This window comes from Sceloporus occidentalis, unplaced genomic scaffold, assembly GCF_023333645.1.
Source record: "Sceloporus occidentalis isolate IW3139 unplaced genomic scaffold, rSceOcc1.0.p SCAF_85, whole genome shotgun sequence".
Taxonomy (NCBI): Eukaryota; Metazoa; Chordata; class Lepidosauria; order Squamata; family Phrynosomatidae; genus Sceloporus; species Sceloporus occidentalis.
In genome coordinates this window covers 1,607,775-1,633,247 of record NW_028317065.1, presented here as the reverse complement: position 1 = coordinate 1,633,247, position 25,473 = coordinate 1,607,775, and the positions used below count along the sequence as shown (strand labels likewise).

The 25,473-nt window shown below is 42.1% G+C and overlaps 1 protein-coding gene across 1 annotated transcript in view; it reads left to right on the top strand.

The window, feature by feature from the left end:
* Positions 1 to 25,473, top strand: part of LOC149285057 (yjeF N-terminal domain-containing 3-like) — a 37,584-nt gene that overhangs the window by 3,405 nt on the left and 8,706 nt on the right. Inside the window, exons 3-4 of the mRNA XM_089495855.1 lie at positions 18,200 to 18,312; positions 21,792 to 21,902. Of these exons, the coding sequence (XP_089351981.1) occupies positions 18,200 to 18,312; positions 21,792 to 21,902 (224 nt within the window). The remainder of the gene's footprint in view (positions 1 to 18,199; positions 18,313 to 21,791; positions 21,903 to 25,473) is intronic.

Below are 25,473 nucleotides of genomic sequence, written 5' to 3'. Positions count from 1 at the left end.
ACCAGGACAGGCTCTGCCACCCAGACACCCACCCAAACACACACACACCAGGACAGGCTCTGTCACACCGACACCCAGACACACACACCAGGACAGGCTGTGCCACACTGACACCCAAACACACACACCAGGACAGGCTCTGCCACACCGACACCCAAACACACACACACCAGGACAGGCTCTGTCACACTGACACCCAAACACACACACCAGGACAGGCTCTGCCACACAGACACCCAGACATACACACACCAGGACAGGCTCTGCCACACAGACACCCAAACATACACACACACACCAGGACAGGCTCTGTCACACCGACACCCAGACATACACACACCAGGACAGGCTCTGTCACACCGACACCCAGACACACACACCAGGACAGGCTGTGCCACACTGACACCCAAACAAACACACCAGGACAGGCTCTGTCACACCGACACCCAGACACACACACCAGGACAGGCTCTGCCACACCGACACCCAGACACACACACCAGGACAGGCTCTGCCACACAGACACCCAAACATACACACACACACCAGGACAGGCTCTGTCACACCGACACCCAGACATACACACAACAGGACAGGCTCTGCCACACCGACACCCAGAAACACACACACCAGGACAGGCTCTGCCCCACAGACACCCAAACACACACACCAGGACAGGCTCTGCCACACAGACACCCAAACATACACACACACACCAGGACAGGCTCTGTCATACCGACATACCAGTGTCAGTGTGGCACAGCCTGTCCTGGTGTGTGTGTGTATGTTTGGGTGTCTGTGTGGCAGAGCCTGTCCTGGTGTGTGTGTGTTTGGGTGGGTGTCTGGGTGGCAGAGCCTGTCCTGGTGTGTGTGTTTGGGTGTCAGTGTGGCAGAGCCTGTCCTGGTGTGTGTGTGTTTGGGTGTCGGTGTGGCAGAGCCTGTCCTGGTGTGTGTGTTTGGGTGTCGGTGTGGCAAAGCCTGTCCTGGTGTGTGTGTTTGGGTATCAGTGTGACAGAGCCTGTCCTGGTGTGTGTGTGTGTGTGTGTTTGGGTGTCTGTGTGGCAGAGCCTGTCCTGGTGTGTGTGTGTCCTGGCACTTTACTTACTGCAGGAATAAATAGAACTATTTAATTTTAATTTCTGAAGATAATACGTCTCCTGAATTTGTAGTCATTTCAGAGGACAAACATTCTAGGCCCAGAAATCAGTGAGAGGAAAAGTAAAGGTTTTGTGTTATTTACTCTGTTTCAATCTGCATATTTTATTGAAAAAGGATTAGTGGCACTAAATTGTGGATTCAGGCGTCCCGTGTATGCCGACTTTTTTGGTGTATGGATGTACTCCCAATCCCATCACAAAAGATTCTATCTCATATATCTGCCATATATCTCAGACATACACATATATATCATATATCTCAGACATACACACACCAGGACAGGCTCTGTCACACCGACACCCAGACACACACACCAGGACAGGCTGTGCCACACTGACACCCAAACAAACACACCAGGACAGGCTCTGTCACACCGACACCCAGACACACACACCAGGACAGGCTCTGCCACACCGACACCCAGACACACACACCAGGACAGGCTCTGCCACACAGACACCCAAACATACACACACACCAGGACAGGCTCTGTCACACTGACACCCAGACATACACACACCAGGACAGGCTCTGCCACACCGACACCCAGAAACACACACACACACCAGGACAGGCTCTGCCACACAGACACCCAAACACACACACACACACCAGGACAGGCTCTGTCATACCGACATACCGGTGTCAGTGTGGCACAGCCTGTCCTGGTGTGTGTGTCTGGGTGTCGGTGTGACAGAGCCTGTCCTGGTGTGTGTGTGTTTGGGTGGGTGTCTGGGTGGCAGAGCCTGTCCTGGTGTGTGTGTTTGGGTGTCGGTGTGGCAGAGCCTGTCCTGGTGTGTGTTTGGGTGTCAGTGTGGCAGAGCCTGTCCTTGTGTGTTTGGGTGTCGGTGTGGCAGAGCTTGTCCTGGTGTGTGTGTTTGGGTGTCGGTGTGGCAAAGCCTGTCCTGGTGTGTGTTTGGGTATCAGTGTGACAGAGCCTGTCCTGGTGTGTGTGTGTGTGTGTGTGTTTGGGTGTCTGTGTGGCAGAGCCTGTCCTGGTGTGTGTGTGTCCTGGCACTTTACTTACTGCAGGAATAAATAGAACTATTTAATTTTAATTTCTGAAGATAATACGTCTCCTGAATTTGTAGTCATTTCAGAGGACAAACATTCTAGGCCCAGAAATCAGTGAGAGGAAAAGTAAAGGTTTTGTTTTATTTACTCTGTTTCAATCTGCATATTTTATTGAAAAAGGATTAGTGGCACTAAATTGTGGATTCAGGCGTCCCGTGTATGCCGACTTTTTTGGTGTATGGATGTACTCCCAATCCCATCACAAAAGATTCTATCTCATATATCTGCCATATATCTCAGACATACACATATATATCATATATCTCAGACATACACACACCAGGACAGGCTCTGTCACACCGACACCCAGACACACACACCAGGACAGGCTGTGCCACACTGACACCCAAACAAACACACCAGGACAGGCTCTGTCACACCGACACCCAGACACACACACCAGGACAGGCTCTGCCACACTGACACCCAGACACACACACCAGGACAGGCTCTGCCACACAGACACCCAAACATACACACACACACCAGGACAGGCTCTGTCACACCGACACCCAGACATACACACACCAGGACAGGCTCTGTCACACAGACACCCAGACACACACACCAGGACAGGCTCCGCCACACTGACACGAAAACACACACACCAGGACAGGTTCTGTCATGCCGACACCCAGACACACACACCAGGACAGGCTCTGCCACACCGACACACACACACACACACACCAGGGCAGGCTCTGTCACACTGACACCAACACACACACACATACTCTCCTACCTGTTGGGTAGGGGACAGTTTCCATACCAAGAACAAGCATTGGTCACAGGCAGCAACGGTATTAACTAGGCAACTAGACGAGCTCAGAATGTTTGGTGGGCATGAGTCCATCCTAGAGCTCTACATCCCTAAAAGGCAAAACAATCTGTATATATACAGCCACAACAGACATATTTTTTGCATGTTGACTTATTTTAAACAAATTATACCACCCCATTGTTGAATAGTCACAGAAAACTTGTTTTATTAACACCAAATTGACAAAACAGTCAACAAGTTTATAAAATGTCACCTGAGAAAATGGCCTCTGAAGCGTACACCTTTTGTTTGCCCAACATAGAAAAATATCTAAAGTTACAAAAGCTTTTAACACCTAAGAGCGCTCTTCTAAACATACAATTTTTATTTGACTCCCACTGTATCTAATGTAATTTTTCACGGGGAGAATTATAGATCAAGGAAAGGGCTATTATCACTGTATACAAGGCACACGGATTTGCCTAATTAAAAAAAATTGAACTACAGAAACCTGTTGCTAGCAATACCCCCTCTGCAGCTACCTCCTTAAGTCTTGTCTATCAGTAGCTATTGACGTCAGCACATTGGCATTTCTAGTTCCATAACACCGATGTTATGTTTTGTAGCTCATAATGTATAAGTTGATGAAGCTTAGAAAGTGGCAGGGCTCGGTGCTGTTATAATATTACAGAGAATAAACAGAAATGAGGTTTAGTTTTTTGGACACCATATTTACCTATACTATATAAGTATTTGTGTTTATCTTTACAATTCCAAAAATAGCCAATCACGTGAGCTTAAAGGGGCATTAGAACACTGAATGGACTCTGTGCAGTCCTTGTTGCTCACTGAGCATATTCTCTGCCAAACGTTACTAGACTATATGGGTAGGCTTTCCTCCTGGGCGGGGAGCTGACAGTCCCCTCTTGTTGCATAAACTTAACCCAAAGCAGAAAAAATGTACTTTAGTTATGTGAGGTATCATGCGGAAGTAAGGTTGTACATTTCTGATGTGTGGTTTCCTGGACACTTATTTAGTTTTGTTTGGAGGAGTGAGGCTTGTTCAGGGTGTGGTCACAGGCTATAGAGAAAGACAGTAGAGAGAAAGGCAAAAAGAGAAAGGAGAAGTGGCAAGACAAAAGAGAGAGCATAAAGTGAGGAGAGAGAAAGCATATGATGAAAGGGGGTAGAATAAAAAAGGAGGATAAGTCATCATGTTTCCACAGAATCTACACTGACTGGACCGTTGGTCACCTCCTCAGAGGGTGGTAGATAAATGGAAAAGGCTCCCGTCAGATAGGCATAAAGCAATCCTGACTCTAAGACAATTTCAAGGTGGGCCACATGGTTCTTTTCTAACATCAAATTATATGTTTCCTTCTGTGCATTATTGTGAACATCCACAGCATATCAACTCCTGCATTCCAGGACCTTTTAAGTGCATCAATCATCTGCTTTCACTTGTCCAAAATCTATTTTGGCCTGTAGACTGGTTCAGCGTTTTCCTTAACCTAAGTCTAGGGCCCGGGACAAACCTCATAATTACAGGACGGTCCAGGGAAAACCTGGACAGGTGGCAACCCTATATTGAAGTCCTCTCTGCCAGTGTATTGCCTCGCCAATGCTCCAGGTGCAATGTAGACCTTGCAAACAACTCCTACTTACTCCTTAATTGGCTTTTAATTAAACATATGTACAAAATAAATTATGTGTTGTGTAATTGGTTACTTTACTCCCTAAGTGGCCCAAAATACTAATGCCATTTAGTGAGTTTATCATTTTCATAAACGTTCTTGTAGCTGCAAATTCCTCTAGCCTAGTGGGAGACAAAATGATTTGTCCTGTTTTATATAGCACAACAGATGTTCGTGTTCAGTAGACTTGTGCATTCGTCTTCGGGCGAACATGAAAACGAACACGAAGAGTGCGTTTTCGTGTTCGTTCCGAAGACACGCCGAAGAGAAGACGGCGGCGGTAAAACGTAGGCGAAGACGAAGACACACACCACGAAGATCTTCGTGATCGTCTTCGTCTACCATTCTCCCCCCCCCCCTTCTAACTTACCTAGTCTTTGTGGCATCGCGGCAGTTCCCGGAAGTGGAAATCTGCAGGTTCGCCGTCATGGGTTACAGGGCAGTGCGAATGAGCCTATTGGTCGCCTACAGGGACCTCCTCTGGCATCAACCAATTGGTTGATGCCAGAGGAAGACCCTGCAGGTGACCAATAGGCTCACTCGCACGGTCTTTGTAAGTTAACCCCTGACAGCAAACCTATGGATTTCCAGTGGCATCTGCAAGGTAAGTTGCAGCATTGGACTTTATTGGTCGCTCGTACGGACATTTAACTAATTGAACAGGGAGGGAGACCAGTGGGATGTGCCGGGTAAGTTGCACCATTGAGGTTTTAAAACCCCAATGCTGCAACTTACCCTGCAGATGCCACTGGTCTCCCTCCCTGTTCAATTAGTTAAATGTCCGTACAAGAGACTTTATTGGTCGCTCGTACGGACATTTAACTAATTGAACAGGGAGGGAGACCAGTGGGATGTGCCGGGTAAGTTACGGCACCAGGTGTTTAACAGTCTGTACGAGCGACCCTATTGGTCGCCAGCAGGGGGCTCATCTGCCATCAACCAATGGCAGACGAGCCCCCTGCTGACGACCAATAGAGTTGCTCATACGTACATTTAAACTCCTGGCGCCAGAGCTGCGTTAACCCCATATTAACCCCTTAACCGGGAAAACTAAGAAAAACCGAACACGAAGAATGTCCACGAATATTCGCCCGAAGAGAAGACAGGAACAGGCGAATATTCGCGGAATACGAAGATTTCCCCCCCCCCCGAAGATGAGCACGAAGACAAACACGAAGAGCCCCCTGGTGCCCAAGTCTAGTGTTCAGTTGTCCTTATTCCCTATGGTATTGGGTATCCCCACCTGAGACCCTCTCAAAAGCTCATTCCACTGGTTATACTATGGGGAAAAGATGTGTTGGCTGCCCCCTGACAGTTCCTCTGGAATGTAAATGACTGGCTGAGAATCAGATGGTCTCCCCTTTCTAATTTCTCTGTGGCTCATACAATCATAGCACCACATAACATTTACCCAATCTTCATATTTATCATGTGTCATGGGGTTTTACCGAAGGGGTGATTCCTGGCACCCATAACATCAGGGGTGCGATGACATTACTAAACCTTAAATAGTTTGTGAACACGGAAGGAAAAATAACAGGTTCTTTATTTAGCAGTTTCTTTTCCCAGCTTTCCTCTGATTGAATTTTAATTTCTTAATCACCATTAAACGGCTGTGCAGTAATTATCATTCGTGACACTAATAGAGCAATTTTCTGCTTGTGTCAAGTAGAAATGTCCCTAACGCATCTGGAACAGAGGAGAGAAAGAGAGGGTGGGGAGTGAGCGAGGGAAGAAGTGAGGGAGTGCTCAGCGAAAAAGGAATGAAAATCTATTTAACCTACTCACTGAGATTTTAAACCCAGGAGAATTGATTTTCATGTAAAATATGCGGTAACCACATATATACACATAAAACCACAGCTCAAATGAGGGCATAAATCTTACTTTTTTCTATCTGTCTCTGTGCTTCAAATATAATTTCCACTCTGGATTAAAATACTTAATTTAGTAGCACAGGTACATTTTGAACCCTTCGTTTTACCTTTTTTTTTCTCCAATGCTTCCCCCATTAGACCCCACCTTATTAAAAATTTTATATATATATATACAGTATCTCAAAAAAGTGAGTACACCCTCACATTTTTGTAAATACATTATATCTTTTCATGTGACAACACTGAAGAAATGACACTCTGCTACAATGTAAAGTAGTGAGTGTACAGTCTGTATAACAGTGTAAATAGCCGTATAAGTGCTGCCAGCATTGCTGCAGAGCTTGAAGGGGTGAGGGGGTCAGTCTGTCAGTGCTCAGACCATACGCCGCACACTGCATCAAATTGGTCTGCATGTCGTCCCAGAAGGAAGCCTCTTCTAAAGATGATGCACAAGAAAGCCCACAAACAGTTTGCTGAAGACAAGCAGACTAAGAACATGGATTACTGGAACCATGTCCTGTGGTCCGATGAGACCAAAATAAACGTTTTTGGTTCAGATGGTGTCAATTATGTGTGGCGGCAACCAGGTGAGGAGTACAAAGACAAGTGTGTCTTGCCTACAATCAAGAATGGTGGTGGGAGTGTCATGTTCTGGGCCTGCATGAGTGCTGCCGGAATTGGGGAGCTACAGTTCATTGAGGGAACCATGAATGCCAACATGTACTGTGACATACTGAAGCAAAGCATGATCCCCTCCCTTTGGAGACTGGGCCGCATGACAGTATTCAAACATGATAATGACCCCAAACACACCTTCAAGACGACCACCGCCTTGCTAAAGGAGCTGAGGATAAAGGTGATGGACTGGCCAAGCATGTCTCCAGACCTAAACCCTATTGAGCATCTGTGGGGCAACCTCAAACGGAAGGTGGGGGAACGTGAGGTCTCTAACATCCACCAGCTCCGTGATGTCATCATGGAGGAGTGGAATTGGACTCCAGTGGCAACCTGTGAAGCTCTGGTGAACTCTATGCCCAAGAGAGTTAAGGCAGTGCTGGAAAATAATGGTGGCCACACAAAATATTGACACTTTGGGCCCAATTTGGACATTTTCACTTTTGTTGCCAGGGTTTAGATGTTAATGGCTGTGTGTTGAGTTATTTTGAGTTATACAGGCTGTACACTCACTACTTTACATTGTAGCAGAGTGTCATTTCTTCAGTGTTGTCACATGAAAAGATATAATGTATTTACAAAAATGTGAGGGGTGTACTCACTTTTGTGAGATACTGTGTATATATGTATATATATATATGTGTGTGGATTAACAATATATTATCTTAGATCTGCAATCTGATCTCTGAAGTGTTGTAACAACTAATCTGCATACTATGTATCTCCTGTGCCGATCTGTGAATCCCTTATATATACCTCGAGCACTACAGGTGTGGTAGGTCTTGTTAATGATATTTCTTGCTATAAATATGATTCACACTGCTTTTCTGACATGTCCTGATGAAAGTCTAATAAACAGACTGAAACGTTGATTAGAAAACTGCAGTTTCTCAAGTGATTATTTAAAGAAGTCCCTGGAGTGCCTGTAACTATTTTTGGATGTTTTATATATATATATATATATATATATATATAGATACATAGTATGCAGACACATATATATATCGGATGATCTTAAATTTGGAAACTCAGATTGGCTACAGTGAGACTAAATGATGATCCGAGGAACTAAGTTAGACAGTCCTCAATGCTTGTGGCCAGTAGAGGCCAGTCTTGCACTCAAGGGGTTACAGCCCCTCTCATTATCACCTGGTTTTCTGTGAGCCTGGTGAATAGTGGAAATAAGTGTGTCATTGTTAATGGTCTGACCTGGTTTTCTCTCTCCCTCTTCTCACCCACTGAGGTGTGGCAGCTGTTACACAGCATGATCAGCTGTCAGTTCAGCGGTGCACATCTATCTCTCAATATGTATTTCCAATTCTTATTGTCTAGAATGTACATAATGTTATCACATGCTTAGTGAAAATTATTCTCTCTTTCTTTGGCATATGGATCTACAGTTCTATTTCCTGATCTCAAACATTCCCATATCCTGTATAAATAAAAGTATCCATGAAAATTTAAGGTCATTCGCTAAGGAAAATAAAATGATTCACAATAAATCTGAGCTTGTATTTTAGATGGGGGTGATCTATTAACTTTGATGCAGCAAGCAGTCAGAGGGGAGAACACTCAAGACTTCTGCTTGCATGGATGTTTGTGGTAATTACGTAGTTACCAAGGAAACAGAATTTATGCTACCCAACTTTACTGTAGCATCTTCACCAGTTGTAAGGGTTGTAAGGAGAGGAGCTCATGCTACCTAGGGAGGTTTAATGCATATTAGAGAGAGAGAGAGAGGTTGAAGCTGCTGGACACTGAATATAGGAACATGATCAAAGAAGGAGTGATGGTTCATTTATGACTGGAGAGAATGGCTGTAGTGTACACACCGTAACAGAGATTTTGGAGAACCGTTTTAAGAATGCAGGGATAATTCTAAACTGACTGGAGATGGTCCTGATGGACATTTTTACAATTATAGATTATGTTGCATTGTAATCACAGCCAACTTTAATTGTACTGAGACTCATGGTACGCGTACCTGCCAAGCCATACCAGCTCTAGAGCTCCTTGTACTGGTGGTACAGTGAGTTGGAAACTGATGTTTGTGCAGCCACTAGTTCAGACATCTCTATAAGCAATTCCTCCTTCATGTTGCACCTGCCTAATGCTAGTCTGTGACGTATGATGTAGGCCCCGCATGTAACCCCGGGCCCACAGCAGGTGCCCCTTTTGACCCCGGTTGTGATATTTGGCAGGGTAAAGCCTGTCATACTTAAGAGTTGAATTCCTAACTGATGAGTAATTGCACTACACCTCTACTTATAAAGATAGATCCTTCCAACAATAGAGTGTTCCCTATAGACAAACTTCTCTTAACTGCTACTTAGTAAAAACCCCCTCTGTTTCATTGAGAATGATAATCACAGTGAGCATCTTGAGTGGAACTCCCCTGCACTGGAATTGGCACATGAAAATTACATCTCCCTTTTAAATAACCCTGGTACATAAGGCCCCATGGCACAAAACATGCATATTAAATGGTCTTTTCTCAATGCATAGTCTCCATATATCCAATACCCCTTTCGCTAGCATGCAGAGCTACTGTCTCTCAGCCAGAGACAGCTGAAAAGAAGCTGCCTACCCCCTCTGAGTCCCAATCACTACGTGGAGCCTGGAAATTTAATATATAATTAATACACATCTTTCTCTCACTCTGTAAAAATCTCTTCATACAGTTATTTTGGCTTCTGTGCACCTGCCATATGAAAAGGATGTGATAAGCTATTTTTCACCGTATTCCTCAAACATTTCCAAGTTTAGAGTATAGAAAATTAGGTATAATTTGTCATTAAAGATTTCTACTAAATATAATCTTCAGCTAAATGACACCCAAAAAGCACCCTAGTAATATCAGTGTTATGAGCCAAAATCTGTTCACTCCCATCTGTTCACAGCTTTAATTTCATTTGATTGTAAAAAAAAATGACATCATAAGTCTACTACTAGGCAGACCTGAATTCTAAAAATAAAATGCAATCATTTCCATGCTAGTAAGCATAATGAAAATTAAAATTGAACTTTTTTTAAACCATGTAAGAGAACCACCCTAATGTGGCACACATAGGGATGAAAATTAGGCAGAGTGGAGGGTAGTAAATGTGGGAATGGGGATTAGCCACTCCACTAGCCTCGTCCCTCGCCCTGTCTAAAAGCAGATAGCTTAACTATATAGATTCTAGTTCTAGACCCATTGGTAGGCAGACATGTAGCTGGTGAAACACACATCGGGTTTTTTTACTTACTAGTAAAGAGCCTCCACACTATAGCTAATCCCCGTCCTCACGTTTACTGCCCTCGTCTCTGCCTCATTTTTAAACACAATAGGGTGTTTCTCTTACATCTTACATGGTTTAAAAAAAAGTTCAATTTTAATTTTCATTATGCTTAGTAGCATGGAAATGATTGTATTTTATTTTTAGAACTCAGGACTGTCTAGTAGTATGCCTCTAATTTGAATTGGTATCCCAATTTTAAATTATTTCATAAAAGTTACATTTTAATTTATATTATATTGCAATATTTGTGGATTCAATTCTAACTCCTAGATACATTTGGAGTGAGGCTTTTTCTGTTTGTTTTTGAGTTCATGATAGTAAGCTGCCATGTTATTTTAATTTAACATTTTAGAATTGTACTGAGAGAGGGAAAGATGGCTGTCAATCCACACATGTCCAAAAACATTTTTCTGTGGTTTTAAAAATAATTGTTATAAAGGAGCCTAACAATGCCACCAAGTTAGAGATGTGGTTGACATCCCATGTCCACTTTGCAAACCACATATGATATACCAGTCAATACCAGTCAATCCGATTCAACCTGATGTTGACTTGGAGATAGAAATCTCAACTAGGGGGCTATCCCCTAAAAAAATTAATCTGGCCATGTGACTTTTGGGTAATATTTGGGAAATGTGACTGATCTGTGTTAAGTTACAGTGTTGTTTATAGATGTTATTAGCAGTACTTGATAAATAAAGTGATAGAGTCTTAGTTTTAAAGCACAGATTAGAGAAATAATATTTATTTGGAAAGCGCCAGCAATGTCTGTAGCTTTAATTACAAAGTAGGCAGCATACATATAATATACAAGACACTAGCAATTTAAGCAGCTACAATTAAACTAATTCTAAATATGAATAGGTTTCATATGTTTGACAAGCGATTGCACTTAATCATGGCGTAGGAAAAATATATCAGTCTGATTTCAATTGGTTTGAAAACACATTTATTTCCATTTAGTGGTAAAATAAATATTGCAAATCCTTTGTGCTCCTTTACCCAGTAGCCTGGCCCTTTAAAAAATGCATAGGGAAGGCAATCATATGCCTTTTCTACATGCTGTAAAACAGTATAACCACATACAGGATATATATGGATTTAATTTTACCCCAGGGGGATCATGTCAGGAGTCTCACCTCCTACTTCACTGTCATTCTGTAAACCAACATAGAACTGTGTCTAGATAATCCCCACAATTAGAGATATTTATAGCATAAAATATGCAGAATATAGGCACAAGCTATCGTGAAACTCCTCAGAGACCAATTGCCTTTATATGAGCAGCGTGATAATGTAGCTAAAATATTCTATCACTTCTGTCATTCTCTACACTACCTGTTATTCCACTTAATGTTGCCTCTTTCTATTATTTCATGTTATTTATCCTCTCCTTGTTATATATACAAATGTCACTAAACTTCTTCCTACTGTATCGTGTAACACGCCCCCATAATTGTTATCACTCAATATAACAACCTTTCTATTTAACGCCTACTCCATATACCCCCTCTTTACCACTCAATGCTCCCTTTAGCTCTGTTACATATATGACATATGTATTTACTTGCATGCTGCTGCTGATTATCCCCGTACCTCTCATAAGCCTTGGTCACATGGCATACAGTCGGGTATAATACTATTAGAACTTTTATTAAGAGAGTTGTACTACCCTGCCGCTGTCTGAGATATAACATTGAATGCTGGAGCCTCTGGAAAATACATATGAGTGAAAACATCACAAGTTCCATGTAAAATCCCATTTTCATCTAAGGGGGGCTTGTTTTTGCCCTTCACTTTCTTATCTTATTCTGTAAGCCTACTCTGATAATCTTTAAATATCTAAGGGATCCAAATTCACACAAGGTCTCCTTACACTGGTTTAAAGTGTATGAGTTATAATATATCATTTGAGCATGGCATGTCGTTGGCAGTGTATCTCATGGCAAACTACATGATAGCGGCAAGAAAATTACTATTTACCTGTCTTGCTTTTGAGAAAACATGATTTTAACCTGGCTTGCTTGCAGCATCCTAAAGAAGTGCCAGTTTTGCTCATAACGATATGTGGGAATTTCCCAGGATAGGCTTCTTGGAGCTCTCTGTCTTCTGGGATGGCTTTGAAAAGAGGCAAGGAAAGCAATGCATGAGGTGGACCACATAAGGGGAGCTGTAAGTGGGTATGGAGTAGGAGGGTGGAAGGGATGATGCTCATTTTAGAAAGATTATTGTGACTGTAATTTTGTATTTTCTTGCAGGGGCTAAATTGTAATATTTTGTATTTTCACTCTCATTTTCCGTTTTTATGTGTATTCAGATTTACTCACTGCTTTATCTACGTTTAGGTGCTACTTCCTTTCTCTTCACCTCTGTTGCGTATTTGCCATTGTTAAATGTGTGATGAGATTAGTCTGGTGCCGATGTTCTCTGTGTAATCTCTATGTGTTAATCATGGTGATCCTTTCCTATTTTCTATGTTTGACATTTTTCCCTCAACTGATAAAGTGACTATATAAACCATGTCCAGTCCCAATTAAGTGTTCTCTTGCACCCTGACTGGTGTGTCGTGTAGTGACTAGGGACAGTGTTCTTTAGGAGATCTTTTTCACCAGAGAAGCACCTTTACTCTGGAAACCAGAGCAGTTACCCATCTAGTAGCCAGCTTTTGCTACAAGGAAGGTGGCAACAAAGGCTAGGGACTCCTGGTAGACCCCCTGCTTCCCGTAACACAGGGGAAATGGGAGTTATCAAAGAGAGCTTTTCTGACTCAAGAAACGGGAAAGTGACCCAGAGTCCAAGAGAAGCAGAACTTCACTCAAAGACTCCAGCTCAAACCTGGGTCATGCTTTCTGGTATGCTCATAAATGAAGTGCTGTTATTAGGTCTCTGTTGCATCCCATAACGACAATTGACGTGCCTGGCAAAGCAATCTAAGGTAGAGGCATTCAGAAACACTGAAAACTGGTGCAGGGGCCCCCTTCTGATCACTCCCCGCAGTGTAAATGTGCACCATATTAAATATGTTGCTGGCCACCTGGTTTTAAAGAAGTTAGGAGGCAATCAATAAAAAAATAGTTTAAAAAAAAAAAACAAGCAAGTCCTAAAATTAGCACTATATCTTAACAAAAATCCTAGCATGTAAAGTGTTAAAATACTGGCATTTGAAACATCCATGGGATGTCTAGTTTTCAAAAGTGTATGGTATGATGGGTAAAATCTAATTGCCCAGGTTCAAAGATGTCGCAAATAGGACATGAGTCTTTGTTCGCAGTCGTGACTGTATTTTCGAGAAATTGGCCAGTCAAAGTTGGAAGCACAGGATAATTGAGCGTGTAATTGTGTTACTTCAGTGTTTCGATGCCTTTCAATAAAACTAAGTTATTCAATTGAAAGACCACTATTCCAGATTCTAATCAGAAGCACAGAATAACTTGGAATGTCATTGTGTTACTGTAGCCTTCACATGCCCTTCAATAAAAGTAAGTGATACTATGAAAAACAGTCCTAGACCACTAATTCAGGTTCCAGCCTGATAGCACTCTACTGGCATCTGCCAAACCCAGAGTCAGATAGGTAAGTGTGATTCCCCTACTTTAGAGACTACTAGTGGTGATGTTTATATAACTCCAGCCAAAGGCGATCTTGGTCATGGAAACCCATGAGCTAGCAGTTAAACATCACAATAATAGATGTACAGAAGACTGGGACAGCTCTAGTAAGGCAGGAAGTTGACAAACTGACATGTTGAAAAGGTGTCCTCCTCATATGATAACACTTTGATAGTGACTGTCTGTATAAACTGCAAAGTTGTCCATTGGCTTTATAGACCTGTCAGTAATGTATCGGAAGGGCCTATACGTGCACGATGAAGTCATAGGACACCCTAAGATCTACATAACTACTAACATATAATTTGATGGTGTATGTTGTTATTTACAGCATTCACTTACTAGTTTTGGCTGAACTGTTCATTAGTCTTCAAATAAAAGATAGAGTGTTAGTGGGTAGTTGTCTGTGTGTCTTTGGATTATTATTTTAGAGATGGTCATCTTCAACATAAGGAGAATTCATACAGTTCTTTATCGAGAGATATAGTTTGAGCCACCATGACCCAATGATCTAGACTGAGCCACATTTTGAGCATGAGCCACATAGTTATCTAGCAAAGGAAACAAAAATAAACAAGGGTGATTTTGAAGTACAGTTTGTTAATTCAGTTATGCTGTGTGATGCACACTGCCAAAGATACACATGCTATTGTGTCTAACTCTGATGCTTGTGTTTACTTACTATTGGGCATGAGCTATTGCTGACTCCAGCTGTTCTTTAGTGATAATTTTAATGTACCTGGCACATTAAACAAGCTAATGCCTGAGCTGGCTAGTAACCTAGCTAACCAACATCAGCTGTATCCTATCATTGTTTTCTCTTTCTTTTTCCTACATAATTTCTGTTCATTATAACCAGGGATGTAACTATAAACCACGGGGCCCTGGTGCGACAATTTCCCCGGGGCCCCCAAGTTTTACAGCTGGTCTGTGCCATCATTGCCCCCACACAACTGGTCTGTGCCTTCTTTGCCCCTTGCCCTCTTCTTCCAACATACAACATGTAAATACACAAATTACTCACAGTCATTCTCACTAACACACACTCCATCTCACCCCACTTACACATCCATGCTCACACACACACAAAATTACACATATATGCTCACACACACAAGTACACATCCATGCTCTCACCGCTCCTGCAGTGTTTTTTATTCCATTTTTGAAAAATGCTTATTCACACTCACATTCATACTTTAATATGCATTCTTCTTTGGTGGGGCTGTCAGAGTATGAGAATATTTGATATCTATCTGTACCTCTAGAAGCAACAATAATGGGTATAAAAATTTTAGACTATATATAGAATATATAGTGTATATAGCATATTACACTGTCAAAACCGTTATCAGCAGGGCTGGACAAGGGAGAATTGAGCAGCCCTGGCACTTTAAGGCCAACAGCTGCCCAATCACGTTTGTGTGGCCACTGGCTGGATATGTGTGGACACACATTTCATTGTTATACTCTCTCGATGTGCAACCAGCATATTCAGCAGGGGGGCGCTGATTAAAAGACCCGATCTGCAGCTTGTGCAGCAGTACCATTAAATTACCGTATTTGCTCGATTATAAGACTAGGTTTTTTTCAGAGCAAATGCTCTGAAAAATACCCCTCGTCTTCTAATCGGGGTCGTCTTCTAATCAGACCTCAAATAGAGGTCTGATTATGAGACTAAGATCCAGATCCCCCGCACCGCTGCAGGGAACCTGGATCCTCCTGTCTCCCCCACACACACACACACACACACCGGTGCGGGGAACTCTGATCTCTGACAGCCGGGGAAGGTATCCGCGACGGACGCAGACAAACCCCCGCTGCCAACTCCACCTCCTTCCGGCTGCAGCGGAAGGAGACGTCAACCCGCTGCCTCGGCAATACAGCAGGAAATTGGAAGCACCGGTAAGTGTGTGTGTGTTAAATGGGGGCATAGGGCATTTCTGGAATGCCTTATACCCCTATATGCCACTCTGGCACTTAGGGGGTTAAAAGGCATATTATGGGGCAGAGTGGCATATAGGGAGGTATAAGGCATTTCAGGAGGCAGAGTGGCGTTAAGGGGGCATTTAATAGAGCACTCTGCCTCCTGAAATGCCTTATACCTCCCTATATGCCACTCTGCCCCATAATATGCCTTTTAACCCCCTAAATGCCAGAGTGGCATATAGGGGTATAAGGCATTTCTGGAGGCAGAGTGCTCTATACAATGCCTTTTAACTCCCTTAATGCCACTCTGCCTCCTGGAATGCCTTATACCTCCCTATATGCCACTCTGCCCCATAATATGCATTTTAACCCCCTAAATGCCAGAATGGGATATAGGGGTATAAGGCATTTCTGGAGGCAGAGTGGCACATAAGGGGTCAAAAGGCATACCATGGGGCACAGTGGCATATAGAGGGTTAAAAGGCATATCATGGGCCACAGTGCCATATTGGTGTGGCAAGGCGTGGGGCAGATGTGCGTAACTGGGGGACAGGTTGGAAAATACAAGGAAATAAAAACAAAAAAAATATTTTTCTCAATCATAGCTTTTATTTAAAAAAATAGTTTACATGAATTAACATTTACTGGTAAAACTTTTTTCCTTTAGGGTCGTCTTATATTCAGGCTTTTTCTTTTTTTCCTAAGTTAATATTCAGATTTTGGGGGGTCGTCTTTTCGTAAGGGATTGCCAAAAGGCGTATTAATGTGTGGTGCTTACTCACATCGAGGTGGAAAAGATCAAGGGTAGGCAGCAATAAGCTTTGTGGAGGACATGTCACAAAGTGCCCCAGGTATACCAACAATTTTGTCTCATACGCTCGTGTCTTTTACACTTACCTGAATCATATTAATGACATGTTCTAATCCCTATTTAAATGTCTTTATTCTAGAAGTCCAGACATGGAAGGCAGTGTAATATTAAAAAACCTTGTATTACAACCTTGCCTTGGGAGATAGAAGCAGACATCATAAATACAAATAATAGCCGGTTATAGCTTAAGGTCTCACAGGGCAGCTGCTTAATTGGCTCAAATCTTGTTAATGTGTGTGGGAGGTAATGTCATTAGATGCCCATTCTGGAAACACAGTGACACTCACTCAGATATATGGTTCCCTATGGAGAAGTCTTAACTCTTTGTTGTCTTAAATACATATAAGCACTGGCTTGTTCTTCTACCTCTGCACTGGCTTGTTCCACTCTAGGAGGGATATAGGTTTAAAGGGAAATGTAGGGTACTTCTCCAAAAATAATGCAATATATATATAGAGTTTATATATCTGACTACCTATTTACAGTATCTATGATAATGCGGACATGCCACAGTCACACTTGCAACCCCTTCATCTTTACATAAGGGAGGTATAAGTATCATTCTAAGCAGCTGTTTATATGGTAGACTCACCCATAAAATTGCAACAGAAGATAAATTGAGACAAAATGATTCAGTGCAATCTTCCCTTTTCATCTTAAACGTCATTCCTACTTCCTACCACTAGAGGGAGTCAAAGGATTTAAAAAAAAAGAATTGTTAACTTTTCCCTTTAAACATTTTGAGTCTTGAGGTATGCTTATTGCTGCCATTTTCCTGACAGATATGCCATTATTATTATTGCTACCAATTGTAGTTATGGCTACAACAGCGGTTTCTTTGCTCCTATGTAAGCAAGTCACAAATTTTATATTTTTTATATTTATATATTTATATATTATATTTTTTTATATTTATAACTTGTATGGCTCCTGTACTTTCATTGTTCCTTATATTTAAATGGGTCTCTTACTTCGATAATACCAGAAGTGTCACATAGAAAAGCTGTGCTCTTTAAGCTCTATTTCACAGGCCTCAAATGCAGCTCTATGAGGAGCTTTTGCTGGGATGGCGTAATTTAGAGTGAACAGTAAGGGTTATACATGAAAATTGGTTCTGTGCAAACTTGGTCATTTCAAAGAGGAACATCCTATTGGTTGTTCTAGTGATACTTTTCAAACTTTGGACCACATTTCATAGATGAGTGCACCTTTAATGATTTTAATGAATAGCTTTATGTATAATATAGTTTAGTTAACCTAACGGTTTCCTTCCTAGTAAAAAAGAAGCAGATGCTCTAGAGAAAGAGTTGCTGGAGGATTACCGTTTTGGAAAACAGCAGCTTATCGAGATACTGGGACACAACTGTGCCATGGCAGTTACCAAGGTGAGCTCCGCAGTTCAAAAAAATTCACAATTTTTGTGGCTGAAATTATATTCTGTCATGAGTGATGTAAACTTTGTTTTGCTGATGCCTGAAGTGAAAAAACTTTAGTGCCCCATTAAAATATTAGTCTGTAAACTGGTGCTGTAAAATTACAGTATGACATAGAAATTAAACACAAATATACTAAATGTCACAAAAAATATAGAATAAATATAGGATAAAAAGACTTTCAAATATCTAGCTTGGAGATATGTGATATAAACTAGCCTTGTGCAGTTGGATTCATATGAAAGCTGTGTAACTGAGAGCGATAGGGAGAATGAAAGCTGCGAGGGAGAACGAGGGCTGTGTGATGGTTAGAGCTAAGGTACAGAAACGTTGTTAGCAAGGGAGAGCTGTCAGAAGAGCAGAGCTGAGGGAGAATGAGTGCTGTGACAGGGCAAGAGTTGAGGTAGAAGGAGAGCTGGTAGAGCAGGAGAAAAGTAAGGTGGAATTAAAGCTGTGAGGGAGAGCTGAGGGAGAATGAAGGCTGTGAGATGGTGAAAACCGGGGTAGAGGGAAAATTGTAGAGATGCAGTGCTTAGGGCTGAGAGAAGGAGTAGAGCAAAGGAAGGCTATGAGAAGGTGAGCTGAGGCAAAGCTGAGCGAGAGAAGAAGAGTGAGTGTGTGTATGTGCAGGAGTGTAACTAGAAACCACAGGGCCCTGGTGCGAAAAATTGCCCTGGGCTCCCCAACTTCAACAGCTAGTCTGTGCCATAATTATCTCCACACAACTGGTCTGTGCCTTCTTTGCCCCCCTTCCAACATACAACATAATTAAACACACAAATTACACAGACTTACCCATACTCACTAACACACTCCATCTCACTCCACTTACACAATTACACATCTATACTCATACACACACACACACACACACACACAAGTACACATCTATGCTCACACACACAAGTACAGCTCCATGCTCACACACACATATATAGCTATATATCTATATATATATATATATATATATATATATAGATATATATATATACATACATATATATCCTATCCGCCCCCGCTTACCTCTCCGGCTGCTTACACACTGTGTGAGCAGAGCAGCCTCGGTTTCACCTCGGGGTCACATGATACGCTCCTGTCTCCCTGCGCTGGTTCAAAATCTTTTTGGTTTGTGTGAGCGCATGTGTATGTGTATTACTATATGGTATGAGTGTGTATAAGTTAGTGTATGGTGTTGGCGTGAGTGTTTGTTGTTAGAATGTCAGAGGTGAGCCTAGGGTTACTGGAGCCTGGAGGGGGGCATAAGTGTATGGTGTTAGAGGCAATCTGTGCGTGTTTAGTTTATGGTGTTAGAGTGAGGCTGCAGGCTACCCATGGTACAAATGGCCCTGTTTTTATATAATGAGGGAAGCTACAGGCAGGTAAGTTAAAAAGCAGCCATAAAGGTATAGAGGGCAAACTATCAATACCATATTTATTATAGTATTATTAGTTCGCCCTATATACCTTTATATCCTCACTAAGGGTCAGGGCGTGAGAATTAAAACCAGCCCTGGAAGTAATTGAATACCAGCCACGCATTTCATGGTGCCATTTTTGGTCAAACTACACATGACAAGTTCTTGCCCCAATATTTTTTGTCCGGAATAGGAACAAAAACTCTTTTAAAAACACATTAGTCTTATTAAGTTACATATGAAAACACATAGTTCCTAATAACTCTGTGGCCAATGACATCATGTACCTGTATAGTTTGTATAATGCAAATATGCAATATGAAATGAAATAAATTACTGAAAGTTAATTAAAACAGAAATTACTTTCGTAGTAGGTATTAAACATTCTAAATAAACTTGTAGCTCTCATAAGAAAAATGGAACTAGAATGTAAGAAGGAGGGAGACGTGTGTGTGAGCTTCATGGATTATCAGAGAGAGTGGCTGTGTGTGTATGTAAGTGTATGGTTTTAGATTGTGTGTGCATGTATGCTTCAGTGTGTGGTGCTGCAGTGTGCACACATGCTTGTATGCATGTATGTATGTATAAGTGTAGGGTGTTAGAGTGGCTGTGTGTGTAATTTTATGTGTTTGTTCTAAGTGTGTGTGTGCAGGTATGTCTAAAGTGTTTGTGGGTATGTATGTATGTTTGTGGTTAGCGTGATTATGTGTTAATGTAGAGCTGCCCCTGACCATCATCGTGCCCCCAACATCCTAATTAATTCCAATACCAAAATAATCTCCCAGCCACCATATTCATCCCCCTCATCATCTCTGTACCCATCCTTAATTACTATATAATCTTAATAACCTTCCCTTAGCACGCCCTTTCATATTCATACAGTACTTTTCATGAATTCCTACAATTTAACACAGGTACTTAAATAGAAACCACAGGGCACTGACTTCACAAGCAACATGCCCCATTTGTCCACAAACAGTTGTAAGTGCCACCTTTGCCCCCCAAACAGCCTGTCTGTGCCATCTGTTTCTCCCAAACAGCTTGCTTGTGCCACCTTTGCCCCCAAACAGCTTGTCTGTGCTAAGTTTGCCACAGCTTGTATCTGCTCCCAAACAGCCTGTCTGTCCCATCATAGCCCCAAACATGTCTGTGCCACCTTTGCCCCAAACAGCTTGTCAGTGCCCCCAAACAGCCTCCCTGTCCAATCTTTGCCCCTTAAACACTTACACATCCATGCTCACACATAGAAACGCCTACACTAGTGCACATACACATTCATGCTCGCATACATTTGCACATTCATATTAACACACACTTCCTTGCACCATGTTACCTCATCCGCAGCTTTCTCTCTGGTGCTCGTACACAGTGCAAGTTGCCCACCTTTACCATGAGGTAACATCTGCTAGTCAGTGTCGTAGCCGATGCGTTGCTGACTGCTATACCCGCAGTGACTTTTTTGTTATACACTGTCTCTGATTCTGTTGTCTCTTGGAACAATACAGCTATATCCATCTGTTTTAGTCTAGAACTGGAGGTAGAAAGACTTTTGCTGTAGTAAGAAGCAATAATGTATTCTGGTCTAAGACTACAGTGGCAGATCCACGTTGGCTGCAGTCTCCCTGCCATAAACACACGTCACTTTCTAAGCCGATTAAGTTCCTCAGTGTGCTGCTGCTCAATAGGCCGTTTACACTCTGTAATATAAAGGGGCAAAGAATATTAGGGCTAAGAGCGCTTAAGGTAAATACATCTCTGATGAGAAGATAGTGGAGTTGCCGCATGGCAAAAGTTCTACAACTTATAACAGTCAGATAATTTAAGCGTGCATGGGACAGCCATTTAAAGGTCGAGGAGCAAGTACAATGTTTAATCCAACAGACCTCTTTTCCTTCTTTAATTTTTTGTGCTTTCCTTTAATTTAATTTGGAAGTGAGCTATGCGGGTTTAAATAATTATTCTATAAAGCATATTACCGGAATTTTGAAACTGACTTACTTCTTTTTTGTGTGGCAGGCTTTCCCTTTGCGAACACTGCCTAGAAAGCAGCCAACAATACTGGTGATCTGTGGTCCAGAGCAAAATGGGGCTATTGGCTTGGTATGTGCCCGACATCTGCGTACTTATGTAAGTGTCTTATTAAAAGTCAGCAATCAGATTAAATTCTTAATGAAGTATTTGTAATCTAACAAATACCTGCATTATGTTAAATACCCACATTTGGACATATCTTTTACTGCAGCTATCACCAGGAATTGCGTGTTACAGTTTCACTCATGCAGGCTCTATAATATATAATATAATCGGGATTTAGCACAGGGAAGCTCGGTTTGTATCGCCCGACGCCCAGGACATGCAGTTCCAGGCGCCGGGTGAGTAGTTTTTTTTCTTCTTTTTCAAGCAGCAGGGATAGGATCCAGATCCCCCGCAGCGCTGCAGGGGACCTGAATCCTCCTCTCTGGCAGCCAGTGCACGTCTACGTGATACTTGTAGACATCGTCTGCTGCCAGCAGTGACATAACCTTCCGGTGCTCCCCATAGAAGCCCCGGCGGAAGTGCCAGCAGCGGAGGTTGTCTACGCGCATCCCGCAGACGTTCACCAGCTGCAAGAGAGGAGGTTTCCCTGCAGTGCTGCAGGGGACCTGTATCCTCCTCTCTGGCAGCTGGTGAACATCTTTGCAGTGCACGCAGACAACCTCCGCTGCCGGCATTTCCGCTGGTGCTTCTCCGCCATAAGAGCCCCGGCCGAAGTGCCGACAGCGGAGGTTGTCTGCACGCAGACGTCCACCTGCTGGCCCCGCTAGACACCAAGGAGTCTAGCGTTGCATTGGTAAGTCTGTGGGGGGAGTGGCATATTTAGGGGGCAGATTGGCATTTCTAGGGGGCAGAGTGGCATATCAGGGGAGCAGAATGGAATATCTATAAGGAGCATTACGAATTAGGGGAGGGGGACCTTACAATGGCTATTAGTTTTCCAAATTTTTGTTATATATAACAAATGCTGACTAACTGCATAATAGATACCAAAAATGGTAAAATACATGTAGTCCTGTTTATTAGGTAAAATACTGTTTTACCATTCCACTAATGTGTATTTTTTCTTTAAAAATCAATGTTTCTTTAAAATCGCACCGAGGGTGCGGCCTATAATCAAGCTAATATGGTATATTTCATTGTTTATTATTATTATTACTCACAGGGATATCACTTTTTTTGAGTTTTCAAACATTTTTAAAGCATGGCATCATGATTTGCAAAATTGTTAGCTTTTCAGTATGTTCATTACTATTTGGGTTTTGGGCCTTTATAAGCATACCTGGTAACTCTCCGGGTTCCTCCGGGTCACGGGAGCGGGGTCTTGACATGCCCCGCCCATTTCCCCTTTAAATGGGGGTGTTTTCCACTGATTTCAGTAGGAACTCCCACTGACAACACGGGACCGCCCTCTGACATCAGAGGGCAGTCCTGGCCGCGTCACGCAAGGGAAGGCTACGGGTAGCCGGAGCCCAGAAGTTCCCAGGTATGTTTATAAGGCAATAGAGTTATAAACACATGGTTAATTAATACATTTTAACCAAAGGAAACTATTAAGGATTGTTATAAATTATGTGTCCTCCACTGATCCAGTTTGTTTTGAAAATGTCTACTATGAAATGTCTGTGCCAAGAACAAATGGCAGCAGGGTGGGGAGCTCTCTTCCACATGGGAAACCAACAAGAACAGAGTGAGATTCTATTATTTGAGAAAATGTTGTGTATATATATATATATATATACATATATATACACACACATTTTCTGTGCATGTGTATGCCCACCCAAGCGTTAAAGCTTTTTTACACTGCTATCAAATCTTTTGACCTACACCATGGGCTGAACACATCTGCGATGAGAACACAATATCATTTTAAAAGCTTTTCTGCCTTTTTACATATGCGGCAACACAAGGTCCCTTAACATTTTGACATACTGTTTAGTTGATTGAGCCCTTCAATTCAGCCCATCCACTTAGTTCCAATGCTGGCACTGACAATGTATTGTTGTGGCTCCTCTGATGTTAACGCATTTCCCCTCTTGTAAGTTATTTTTATTTTTCCGTTTTGGAAAATGATGGGAGGAGCAGGCTCTCCACCTGGCGGATATGCCCACAGAGACAACATTCCTGTCTGAAATTATTATTGCATCTACTTTCTTAAATATGAGTTGCTCTTGGTCTCATTCACATTCCTAACCACTTTCAAAAATGTTATTGATGCTTTAACTTAAATTGTAAAGTGTAAGTGCTCTACTGCTGAAAGAGCTCTTAGCTTTCTTGTCCAATTTATTATGTAACAATGTGGCTAAATAACAAAATGAATAACAATAAACGGAAAAAATAACAAAAACTGTGGCTTTGATTTGGGCAATCCAGGAGCTACGACTATCAGTTGTTAATCTGGTATAAATAAACATCACAATTCATCTATTTTTGTATTTTTTTTTTAAAGGGTACTGTTACACTCATTGATCTGTATGGAAAACAGACTATTGCTAATGATCATCCCAACTGCTGTTAAATGTTTGTAAGTCTAGAGAAAAGCAAAATGTACAACAAATAGAACGAAAAATGCTTAAAGAAATATCTACAATTGCGTATCAAGATTCTTTTGGAATTTGCTGACAGTTCTTGCGATCTTTTTTTGTTTACCAAACCATTTACCAGTCTCACTGGGCATTAGGATTTCAGACAGCTAACTTAGCCAAACAAGGCATGGAAGGGAGGTACACACTTACACAGGGCCAAGATTATAAAGATGTTTTAGACGTCTGTATTTTCTATCCAACTGAAATACAGATTTTTTTATCCAAAAACTCAAACCATGTGAAAATCATGTTAAGAAAAGCTCTCAACAAAAAATACAGATAACTGAATGGGTAACAATAGGATAGTTTTTTGCGAACAAAGCAATCTATTTTTCAAGCAGAGTTATTTAAATATATATACCCACTGGCTACTTTATGAGGTACACCTTACTAGTACCAGGTTTGCCTTCAGAACTGCCTTCATTCTTCATGGCTTACTTTCTACAAGGTGCTGGAAACATTCCTCAGAGATTTTGGTCCATATGGACATGATGACATCACGCACTTGCTGCCGATTAGTCGGCTGCATATCCATGATGTGAATCTCCTGTTCTACCACATCCCAAAGGTGCTCTATTGGATTGAGATCTAGTAAATGTGGAGGCCATTGGAGTACAATGAACTCATTGCCATGTTCAAGAAACCAGTTTAAGATGACGTGAGCTTTGTGACATGTTACATTATACTGCTGGAAGTAGCTATCAGATGATGGGTACACTGTGGTCATAAAGTGATGGACATGGTGAGCAACAATACTGTCACATTTAAACGATGCTCAATTGGTACTAAGGGTACCAAGAAAATGCCCCCCACACCATTACACCACAACCACCAGCCTGAACTGTTAATACAAGGCACGATGGATCCATGCTTTCATGTTGTTTACGCCAAAGCCTGGCTTATCCATCTGAATGTCACAGCTGTAATCAAGTCTTCCATTGTCCAATTTTGGTGAGCCTGCGCAAAATGTAGCCTCAGTTTCACCCGGTGTGGTCTTCTGCTGCTGTAGCCTTCTGCTTCAAGGTTTGACGTGTTGTGCATTCAGAGATGGTATTCCGCATACCTTGGTTGTAACA